Genomic DNA, 11,789 nt, shown 5'->3' on the forward strand with positions numbered 1-11,789 from the left:
GGAGTAGCTTCAGCCTGGGGAATTAGCTCCTGAAGGTTCTGTGACACTGAGATTACAGAACCTAGCTGCAAAATGAAGCAACTTTTCAAAACCATGTTGCAATAAAGTCATGCAGAAAGAACACTGTCATACTGCTACAAATGCATGCCGTAGCAGCTTTGAAGTAGTATATCGTATTATTTGCAAAGGTAAAGAAAAGTCTTAATGTTTTTCTTTGTTGATATGTATTAGCATATCTACAGCTATACATTTGATTTTGTATTATCAATTTGAATCTTAACATTCTCCTTCATGCTCCCCTGCACTTACTTTGTACACACCTTTGTCAGAGGAGACCATCTTCTGTTTTAGACTATCTGGTCCTTGAGGGCAGATGTATTGAAGTCCAGTGAGAAGACAAAAACCACGCCAATTGTTTTTAAGGACAAAATTTACTATAAAGAATAGTTAACTAGGTGTAAAGATGTTAACAACTGAAAGGGTAAAAAGAGAGCTCTGAGATATGACAGACTGTAGCAACTGCAGGAAGCAGCTACCACCCTTAGGGTGGTGAGTGCAAAGGGAAGAAGTTGGAATTATTAACACTTAGACCCTTGGAGGTGATCCCCACGGAGCTAAAGCTCAGAACCTTCGGGCGAGCCTGCTCGTGGTCCTGCTGTCTCTGAGATGGAGTGTGACAAGTCTGGTTCTTCAAGTGTTGAAAAGACTTCCAACTGATTCAGCTGCTGCTACAGGAAGGAAATGCAGGGTGAAGCAACTTTGCCTTCGTGATGCTTCCAGGAATTCCCAAGCAGAAAGAAAGCCCTAGAGGGAAAAAAACAGGAAGGAGCAAATCCCTTCTTCTGTATCCACCTTTGCTAACTCCCACTAGAGACCCCATGTTACCAGATCCAATATAAAGCCAGCTGGCAAAGCAGAAATGGGGTTTGCAAAGTCTCAGCCCCAGCACCTGAGAGCAGAGTAGGAAGGATGGGTTTGGAGATGAGAAATAATAGCTTAGTAATTGGTGTAGGCAACAAGTAGGCAACTTGTCTTATTGTCAGCCCCTGGCATAGTTCCTGAACTACCGTACTGAATAGAAGCTTGTGGAATGGATATGTGTATAGTTAGATTTTAAAATGATTTTAATAGCTAACATCTTAGTTCCGCTTATAAAAATAGCTGTCTTCATATAGGAAAATAACGTGATAGGCCACTTTCATAGTAGAAAGTGAGGTCCCAATGGCTACAGTCTGGAAAGAGAGAAACAAAGAATTAAACCATCCTTCATAAGGAGTTAGCAGATATTGGGGTGGAGTAGGGTGAGGGGCAAAGTAAGCAGCTGGAGAGGAGAGGGAAGATCAAACAGTCAAAGAAGAAAGTCAAGGCCACGCAAACTAAGAAGGTTAGATGGGATGGTGAAAGGGAACCAGTGAGAAATTCCTGGTAGAGAGATGATAGAATGACTTTTAGAAATGATAAATATTTGAATTCAAGTTTTAAGACTATGAATTTAAAGTAAACTCAAATCTTCAAGACATTGACATTTGCTACTCACACCAGTTTACATCTGGAGTATATGCAAATAAAAAGGCAGGTTTTTTTTGGACATTGAGATGATCCATAAATTTAAACAAGTCTCTGGAAGCTGGAGTTATAAGTCAGAGACAACTAGGAGCAACGAAGCCTCTATACACTGTTTGCCACTGACTAAAATTCCCCAGAGAGACCGGGGTGTGAGTCTATCACAGAACCCGGGATGAGGCTATAGAAAATTTCATAAACTCTCAAAGATCAGAGGGGATCCTAGCTCCTATCCTGGCAACATTTGTGTTGTTATAATGTACATTATTTAATGTTTGCCCTGAAGAACAAAATATTTTCATAAATATTTGGCTAAATGGCTCCATTTTTAAGTAAAGTGGGAGTTTACTGAGTTGATGCATCCTCTGTACACCTGGATAAGCTCCAGTCACCAAGTCGCAGATCTGAGCCTGCGCAGATTTAAACTCAGAATAAAACTACCTCCCCTATATAAAATAGCAGATATAAAAATCCCTCAGTATAACGTGTAAAGCGTCATGTAAAAGTGTGATAGGCCAACATCATGGCACTGCAGTAAAGTAATAGCTTCTTTTTTTGTTGTTGTTTTGTTTTTTTTTCGGTACGCTGGCCTCACACTGTTGTGGCCTCTCCCGTTGCGGAGCACAGGCTCCGGACGCGCAGGCTCAGCGGCCATGGCTCACGGGCCCAGCCGCTCCGCGGCATGTGGGATCTTCCCGGACCGGGGCACGAACCCGCGTCCCCTGCATCTGCAGGCGGATTCTCAACCACTGAGCCACCAGGGAAGCCCAGTAATAGCTTCTTAAGCCCATTGATTAAAATGCTTTTGGGAAGAGGTTGGCTTATGATGAGAAGGTGGAAGTGGGAAGAGCACTGAACTGACTTCTAGGTCTAATTTTCAATCATTCGCTTTTTTTTTTGCGGTACATGGGCCTCTCACCGCTGTGGCCTCTCACGTCGCGGAGCACAGGCTCCGGACACGGAGGCCCGGCGGCCATGGCCCACGGGCCCAGCCGCTCCGCGGCATGCGGGATCCTCCCGGACCGGGGCACGAACCCGCATCCCCTGCATCGGCAGGCGGACTCCCAACCACTGCGCCACCAGGGAATCCCTCAGTCGCCTTCTTGAGGAAGTAAATTTGCTGCTGCTTTCTGACCCAACTTTTCTGTCTTCAGGTGACTTATAAAGGGGAGTGCTCCAGCTCTGGAGGCATATGGAGTTTTTCTGTTTCTCCTGTGCATTAATATATATTATTATTATACTATATATTAGTATATATAGACAAGGGGATGGGTAAGTGCGATAGGCACCAATGAGTTTTTGAGAGAAAGGGGATAGAGATCGTAATGGCTCTTCTATAATGTTCATAGTTATTTGGGTATTTCTGATGGACTGAGATGGCTGCAACTGAGGTATTGATAAACTGATGAAAAAGGATCTCTTTTCTTGCAGAACTTCTCAAGGTGCCCGGCAACATCAGCATCACCTGGGAGGTTGTTAGAAATGTGCAATCTCGGGCCCACTTCACACCTGCTGAATCAGAATCTTTGCAGATGGGGCCCAGCAGAGAGTGTTTGAAAAACCTCTCCAGGCGATTCACATACATCTAAAGTTTTGAGGTGCAATGTTAGCAGATGCATTCAACTTTTCATATTTTTTCTTTGTAAGGCAGGAGTAAGCAGGCTCAGGTCAGCCTGGGGTCCCCGGCAGGGAAGACGAGAAGGAATTTTCTAGAAATAACTGGAATGAAGGTTCAAAATTTTTGCGTATTAGAGAAATAGGATGTTATTTTGTTCTCGACACTGGCAAAGCAGATATATTTGATTCTCTGGTTCTTGGGTGAAAATTTCAGTCTTATAATTTCAAGAATTTTAGTTCTCCAGTGCAAGTTATTAAAAAAACTCAAGTCTCAATGATCTGTGGTCATTTTTAGAGGTTATCAAGCTTCTAGCATAAAAGTTGAGACATGTTTAATCATCTGAAAACATGCATATTCTGAGTAGTTACATGCTTTTGCATTTTGGGGGGAAAATAAACTATTTCAAGGTAGATAGGGAAGACACAATACAGCTTTACTCAAACCAGTATAAACAGTATCTAAAACTTTTCCCTTGAAAACATTGTCACTACACAAAAAAAGGATTTGCCAACTAGGAAAAAGAAAAATTACATTACTATTTTGGAAAACTAGATGTTATTTTTTCATTTAGAAGGAAATGCCTAAGCTTGTAGATTATATTTACTTCGTGTTCATTATCTGCCTAGTTTCAAAAAAAGTTCAAGGCTACTACAAAAGTTCATGAAATGCAAAAGATAGAGAGGAAGCTATTTAAAAAGGTAATAAAATTATGTGAGATTTATTCTTTAGCCAGCCCCCTTTGTAATTTTAACGCTTCCACCTTTCCCATTCCAGCATTATGGGACAGCGAGTCTCTGAAAGTTCTCCAAAAGTCAATGCTTCAAGTGACAGCCTCCTTTTCCTCCCACCAGAAGGGTCTGCTGCTATGGGCTCTTGTCAAAGCCACAGCAGGAGGGCGGCAAGGTGTGTGAGGTTCGTTTGTCTTTGCTGCTCTTTGCTTTTAAAGTATATTTCCTCAGCTAGTTCTTCTCTCCTTCCCCTCCCCCACTTAAGGTACTACATTTAAAAATAATAATTCATATTGTTGAAATGCCAGTTATACTGGTTGGACAGATTTGAGTAATCCTCTTCATGGTTATAAAAGTAAAGTGTGATCGGTGTATGTAGACAATCTAAAACAGTCTCAGACATATGGGGAACAAGAAGAAAATGACTTAGGATTTCACCAATCTAAAGGTACCACGGTTAATATTTGGTGTAGTCTCTTCTGGTACATGTTCAGTGACATTAGTGGGTTGAGCTTATTCCTTCAATAGGATTTCATAAACATTTTCTATATGAGTTTAATTTCATAAGCATTATTTGTAATGATATTCCACAGTATGCAAATAGCATCATTTATTTAAACATTTCCTTATGGGGATTTAGGTTAATCTCTATAAAATAAATTGCAGCAAAGTTAATGTCACAAAATCCTCACCTAGGTTGAATTCTTCAGCAGACTAAAGCTTCATCTTCTTAGGCAATAAATGGAGCTGCAAGTTAGTTATACAATGTCCTGTCCTCTCTAGCTAAGAAAAGTGCTAAAAGAAGAGGAATATTGCTTTCAAGGCAAAACGACTTCAGTCAAGTAGTTATAGTCACATACATTGAAAGAGTTGATCTATAGTTTCCTGAGAGAAAACCAGAGCAGTACTATGTTAAAAATTGTAAATTTTTTTGCTTTGTCAATATTAGATGCACACATTTGTCTCTCTCTCTCTCTCTCCCCTTCCTTCCTCCCTTCCTTCCCTCTTTCCTTCTCTCCCTCTCCCCTTTCCTCGTTCCCTCTGTCCCTCCTTCCTTCCTTCCTTTTCTCATCTGTGTATTTCAATGTTGTGAATTCTTTTTGGAATGAATCTAGTTCAGCTGTGCCTGGACTACAGCTCTCCAGCTCCTTACTAAGCATCCATTCTCAGTAACAGTAAAACCATGTTGTCTACGAAGTTGCTGACAGGACTGGAAGTGGCTCAGATGGGAAATCCTATTCCAAAGCACTTTTAAATGATGCTGCCATAATGAGATCTGTGACTTACAAGCAAATCCTGGGTGTCTTGTGCACACAAAAGACCTGTTCCTTGTGGTAGGCAAGAACTATTTGGCTCAAACTAAACATAACCAAAATATCTTCCAAGAAATACTCTTTTAAAAATATTTTTATGGATTGCTGTCAGCTTTTTTGAATTTTTTGATAATTTTATAAAATCCTTTCTTAATATGGCATTCTCAGCATGGCTCTTCAGTTTAGAGAAATGTTACTATAATAATATGACTACAGTTCTCAGAGGCTTTATTTTCTGCTTAATGATATATGTGCATATCATGTGACTGCTTGTAGATCATATGAATATATTATGGCTTAAAACTCAGAATTTAAATTTCATGGACTATGCTAAAATTCAATAAAACTACATTTGAATGCAAGGGGGAAAGAGCAACATGTGGCTTGAATTTTCCTTAAAATACACAGAGGATAGTTAAGGGGAAAAGTGCTTGGGACAGAGTACATCTGGAGTTTTGCCAAACTCATAGCATTTAAACAATGGCTTAAGACTGAATTCAAATCCCAAACAAATCTCTTCAATCTCCCCCAAAGAGTATAAGTTAGCATTTCAGCTTTTAAAGATAAAGTTAATGAAAATACTTTCAATGAACAAAATGAAAATGTTGGACTTGGAGAAACAGTTTTGCCCTTTGGAATTCAAGGACTTCCCACCTCCACTTGGATTCCCACTCTGCCTCTTCACCCACAAAGAAGTTATCACTGGCTTTTGAAACCATTTCTTTAGTTTCTCATTTTCAACATCTACGCCACCCTGCCCCACACCCCATGCAGAATCACATGTGAATTAGTGTTAGTCTGAGGAGCGCTAACACTGCTTCAAACCCTTGCCATATCATCCAAACCTAAACATGACCCCAAACTAGCCTTTCTGCCCATCTCATAGTCAGGTACAATGAAGAATGAGAATTCTTACCAACGGAGGAGTCAAATCCCACCGCAATTTACAGGGATCTCTGTATAATTTTGTGCATCTCAGAAATGGCAGTTTTGTCAGGTGAATGGAATTTCAGGGGAACTAGTGGCTTTGGTGGTCAATGTTTCTTTTCCTAAGGCATTCTGTTTCTGTCCTCTTCTGCAGTCTTGCTGTACTATTGCCAAGTAGGCAAGTGTCACCTTTGAGTCCCAGAGGGAGATGTGTTGATCAGCTTTCCAAACCCCCCAATGCAAAGATACTTGGAGTTCCGCAGTGCCACTTCCAGCTAACTGGCTCTGATGCAACCAGCCCTCCCCGCCCTGGCTGGACTAATGCCAGTCTACTTAAGGAGATAATTGACCACAAGCCAGCCTGACTGACAGGCTTCCTAAGTGCCAGATGCCAACTGTGCCAATTCTGGCCTTTGCAGGAGGGCCTGTTCTCCTAGGGACCACAGCTAAAATAGCTTCGTTCTCCCTCGACCCTCAGCTCTCTTCTCATCTTCCCAAGGGAATGTAATCAAGTAGATCATTCCAAGTTGTTTTCCTTTTTCTTTTATTTTAAGGGCAGCTACATGAAAATCTTTCTCCCTCCTCTTTGCCTCTCCCCATGTTTCTCAAGGTTTTGTGCATTCAATTAAGTTGGGGACAAGCTAAACAACTACAGTGTTTTGTATCATCCTGGAAACCAGGAGCATAATTTCAGGTTATCTCCACCAGTACTTAGCAAACCAAGAGTGATTTTATTAATCTTGTGAACTGAGATGATCATACGTTTATAAGTGCCTCTATTTCTACCTCACTTATGTCCAGAACTTACTTTTTCTCTATTCCAACATGTAGCTAGAGAGAGAATACCTGTGAGACCATATGAGACCACCACTCAGTTGAGAGTTACAGTTAGATTGCAGATCCATCTTAGTTAAGAGGGGGTCTTCAGGGCTCTGTCAGTATTGGGGGTTTAACTGGGACCTCCCTTAGGATCAGCACTTTGACAGAAAGCTCCTCCCCCTTTGTATATTTACATAAATCCCCTTGTTCTCCAACTTCAATGCCATGCATAGCTTCCGTTGGGTACCAGGGTCTCCTCTTGGATGAAAACTTGAGTAGAATCATCCCTCAGCTCACTCTGCTTTCCCTTCTCCTTTCTCTATTTCTTTACAGTAAAAACAAAACACAACAACCATGCTTTCCCCACAGAGGTAGGAGGGGTTCCAGGGAGTTGGTGTGAGGCTGGGTTGCTAAGAGGGTCTGAGGAATGCGGAAGGTCAATTACTCATCCTTCTCTGCCGAGTTGGCCCACAGGCTCCTCTCTTCTCAGGAGGGGCTGTCACTTAAGCCAGTCCCCTGGGTGCTGGACGACACTTTGCACTGTGCCCCTCTCCCGGAAGTGGGACAATGGGCACCGCTAAAAAGCACACTGGCCCTTTTGGGGCGGGTGGATAAAGAAGAAGAGATGTGATGTTCTTTTGAAGAAACAACTGAGATCCAGCGACTGCCCTTCTTCAGGCCCTGTGACTTGCTGCGCCTGAACTAGGGGTCCCAGCCTGGGGCTTTCAGGCACCAACTCACCCAGAAGTGGGCGAAGCAGCCAGGCTCCCAAGTCACCCCAAATCTATGATCCCCATGCCAGTGGCTCCCCCTTTTCTTTCTTTCAACAGCCTCAGACTAGTGTAAAGGAAAACCCTGCGGGGAACCTTGCAAAGTCTCAAGCTAGAGAGATAGGATACACTGGAGTTGTTTGTGCCTCCAAGGAGGCAGTGACCTAAACTGAGACTTGTCTCCCAGGCGAGGACGAAACTTAGCTGCACGCTGCAATGGGACTTGTAAATAAGGGGTGCGTGGAAATTCTTATTTTTAAGAAGTAACCCAAATCCCCTCAGTGTCATTACTATGATCAGGTCACCTCGTTGGTCCTTTGTTTTCTTCTGATGAAAGGTTAGAGGAGGCTTCTGTCCGGCCTGGCTGGGCACAGTGAAGCTGGTTTAAGATGGACCCCTGTTCGAGGTGTCCCGCCACCTTCCCGCGCAGCACCACAGGGTCTGCAGCTCGCAGGCCCTCTCCAAGGAGCACGTGTTGTGGCGCTGCCGTTTCTCCAGGGCCCAGCGCTCTCTGCCTCCAGGCCCCAGGCTGCCGAGGATGCGCAACAGGTCCCCTAGGCCGCCGCGGCTGGGCGCGCGCTTCTTGGGAATGTGGGCCTCGGCGGCAGTGGCGGAGTCCGGGCGCCCTCTTCCCCGCCCCGCATACTTAATGGGGCGCCGCCAGCCCCCACCCACTGGCACCGGGACCCGGGCCATAGCCCGCTCTCAGAAAAGGGAAAGGGTGTTGGGGGCTGGTGATGGTTATTGCTAATAAACCTCATGTAGGAACAGAAGAAATTCACTGTGGCGGGTTTTTGCTAATCCAGTCTCTTGCACTGAGGTGGACTAGAGCTCAGCTAGGAAAGCAGCGGAAGAACGGGTAAAACAGATAGAGATATTGAACCAACTGACAAAAGGAGCCACGGAGGAGGAAACCTGTCCAGCTGCCGCTTCGCCTGTGAACTCACCCTCTTTGATGCTCAGAAGTTGAAAAAGAAGGGGAGGAAGAGGATTTGCCAAGTCCCCAGACTTTCCCCCAGTGGGCACTCAAACCGCGGCCTCGTCTCTTGAGAAGCGAAACACCTTCACACCGCCACATCCAGAGAGAAGCTTTAATGGAGAACACCGCGTACAACACAGGCAGACATGAACTTGGCACAAAGTCACAACCCGAACGCGGCGCGGACAAAGGCCAGAGGTGACTCGGGGCAAAGGACAGCTGCCTTCTCCCTACCTGCCCCCCATTCGTTCCCAAAAGTTTGTTGCGAGTAAAGTGCTATTCCTGGGTCTCAAAAACGGGGAAGAGCAACAGCGGCAAAGCAAGTTTCTTTTCCATTCAGGATCTGAAACTGAAGAGTTCGCCTGAAAGAAGAACGCGCCCAAACAGCACACGGAATACCAAATCGAAGGCAGCGTGCAAAGGTGACCGGTCATCCTCACGCATCTGTCCCGAGGAGGCTGGAAGGCAACGGCCACAAAACGCTCCTGGAAACGTTAAGAGCAATATTGTCGGGTGACGTGGCAGGTTTTTCTTGCATTCTTGAGTTAGGGGAACAAAATCCCGTGATGCAAGTGATTAAAAACAAAAATCCCAAATGTAACGGATCATGGGAATTCACATTGTCTGGGGGCTCCTCAACGGTCTCATCCGATTGATTCACAAAAGAATTGCAGGTAGAAAGTCTCCTTTAATGTCTCTCTTTGGTTATGTTTCCCGAACTTACTTTTGGAATCTGGGGCTTTGCGCTTTAAGCTGCTGCCATTCTCTTTTGTGCAAACTAATTGCTTTAGCCGTTCCTTCTATCCTTCTCGACCCTCGGGTCAGAGCCAAGAAACTTAACTGTTTCCCAAGATCCTTCGTGAGGTTCCCACTGCCCCCAAAGAGGCTTTATTCATGCTACCGTGTCCTTGTCCATTTCACCGACCAGGAAAATAACGGTATCAAATGCTCCCTCTTTTCCTTCTTAAATAAAACGAGATTTTCTTAGTGAATAGCAGTTTTGTCTACAATGTTCACGAGAGGCGACATTGTTCACGAGAGGTTGAGACCCGCGGGAAGAAACTTGGTGGCTGAGGTCTGTTTCATCGTCACTCTCTGTTGGATTTCTCCCAGGGAGGTTTAGTCCTGCCATCTTCTGCTCCCGGGAGTAAGAATAGAAATCCAATTCCAATATGCCAGGGAATGAGGCTTCCCCAAACTCGTTCGTTCCCTCCCCCCCATAACTTACGGATTTATAATTTTAATTACAATAGAAACTCTTACCTGAAAATTGGCTTTCATTATTCTGATTGTACAACATAGTATAAACACAGACACCAGAAGTGTTATATTTATTCAGACCACTGGAGAATCCACTTTCGGGTTTGTTTAAATACCTTCCTTTCCCGCAAAGGCTGGGGCTCGCCAGCTCTACCCGACCTGGTCAGGGCGCCCTCGCCCTCTCCGGCGGTCCAGGGCCAGGTGAGTCTCCATGCGTTCGTCTCTCTCAGCCCGCTGGGTACCCTAAGAATGCACCAGCACCGAGTGCAGAGAGCCGCCTTTGCTCTCGGCCGCACTCGGAGGGGTGGGCTCCATCAGAGAGACGGCGGGTGAGGCGGCGGCCGCCGGGCACACGGTGGACGGTGCCGGCGGCTGCTGTGCGGCCGCGGGGACAGCGAGCGCTGCGGGCAGCGCGGCCACCGGTGGCAGCGCAGGAGTCGGCTTGATGGGCACGGGCACCGCAGGCAGGCTCTGGCTTGCCGAGTGGCACAGGGCCTTGACCGGTACACCGAAGGCCCCATACTCCGGGCCCATGGGGACGCCCGCGGCGGCCGCGGCGGCCGTGGCCGCGGCCACTGAATCCATGACGCCGACGTGCGGCCACACGGAGCTGACGACGTTGCCGAGCTGGCCCGGCACGGGATAACCCAGGTGGTGCATGACGGACGCCAAGGGCAGCCCGCCGGCCTGCAGCACGCCCTTGTAGTCCCGGCCTATGATGTTTTCGATGGCGAACGGGTGCTTGAAGCCCGACGTGGACGCAGCGGCGGCGGCGGCAGCAGCGGCGGCGGCCGAGCCCAGCCCGTAGGGCGGGAACTGTGACAGGCGCCCCACGCTGCCCACGGCCGCCGCCGCCGCCGCTGCCGCCGCCGCCGCTACGGCCGCCGCCTCCTGCATCTTGCCGGGGTGAGACGGCTGCGGTGGCTGCGGCGGCTGCTGCGGTGGCTGCGACGCGAGGTGCGGCGGCGGCTGCGGAGCCGGAGGCGGCTGCTGGTGGAAATAATGCACCATGTGCGGCGGCGGCGGCGGCGGCGGCTGGGGCGGCGGCGGCTGGGGCGGGTGGTGGTGATGGTGGTGGTGCGCGGCAGCGTGATGGTGGTGGTGCGGGTGCAGGTGCCCTCCGGGGCCAGCGCCTGGCGCGCCCTTGGCGCTTCCCGCGTGCAGGTGAGTGTGGTCAGCGCGCAGCACCTTGAAGCGCTTTCGGCGCCTCAGGAAGCTGCCGTTCTCGAACATGTCGCCGCAGTCGGGATGCAATGCCCAGAAGCTGCCCTTGCCGGGCTGGTCGGGCCGCCGCGGGATCTTGATGAAGCAGTCGTTGAAGGAGAGGTTGTGCCGGAGGCTGTTCTGCCAACGCTGCGTGTGCTCGCGGTAGTAGGGGAAGCGCTCCATGATGAACTTGTAGATGTCGCTCAGAGGCAGCATCTTCTCGGCCGAGTGCTGGATGGCCATCGCGGTCAGCGAGATGTAAGAGTAGGGCGGCTTTTGGTCGCTGTACGAACTCTTCCCCGGCCGCGGCATCGCCCCTGGCGCCTCCACCTCCCTCTGGCTCACAGTGGACCGCAGCGTCGCTCCGCACCCCGCTCCCGGGGCCTGGTTGTCTCCACTAACCCCCACTCCGCCCTCCCGGACCCGCCACCCCGCCCTCTTTCCCCCCCAGACCCTCTCGCCGTTTCTCTCCCGCCTTCTCTCAGCGGCCTGCGGTCTCCGCGCTTGGCCTCTTGACCCAGTTTAGCAATCCGACGCTCGCAACTTCTGGCCCCGACGGTCGCCGACTGGCGCGCACAGTCGCGGGCGGGGCGCGCCAGCTTCACC

General features: G+C 47.9%; 1 protein-coding gene across 1 annotated transcript; it reads right to left on the bottom strand.

The window, feature by feature from the left end:
- Positions 1 to 10,220: 10,220 nt before the first annotated feature.
- On the bottom strand, positions 10,221 to 11,495 carry FOXB2 (forkhead box B2). The gene has a single exon (XM_067742416.1). It carries the CDS (start codon positions 11,493 to 11,495, stop codon positions 10,221 to 10,223), a length of 1,275 nt encoding a protein of 424 aa, XP_067598517.1.
- Positions 11,496 to 11,789: the final 294 nt, after the last annotated feature.

Source organism: Pseudorca crassidens, chromosome 7 (assembly GCF_039906515.1).
Source record: "Pseudorca crassidens isolate mPseCra1 chromosome 7, mPseCra1.hap1, whole genome shotgun sequence".
Taxonomy (NCBI): domain Eukaryota; kingdom Metazoa; phylum Chordata; class Mammalia; order Artiodactyla; family Delphinidae; genus Pseudorca; species Pseudorca crassidens.

What these genes read in the sequence shown, in the direction of transcription:
- FOXB2 (XM_067742416.1), bottom strand. Translation starts at nt 11,495, where the DNA reads ATGCCGCGGCCGGGGAAGAGTTCGTACAGCGACCAAAAGCCGCCCTAC.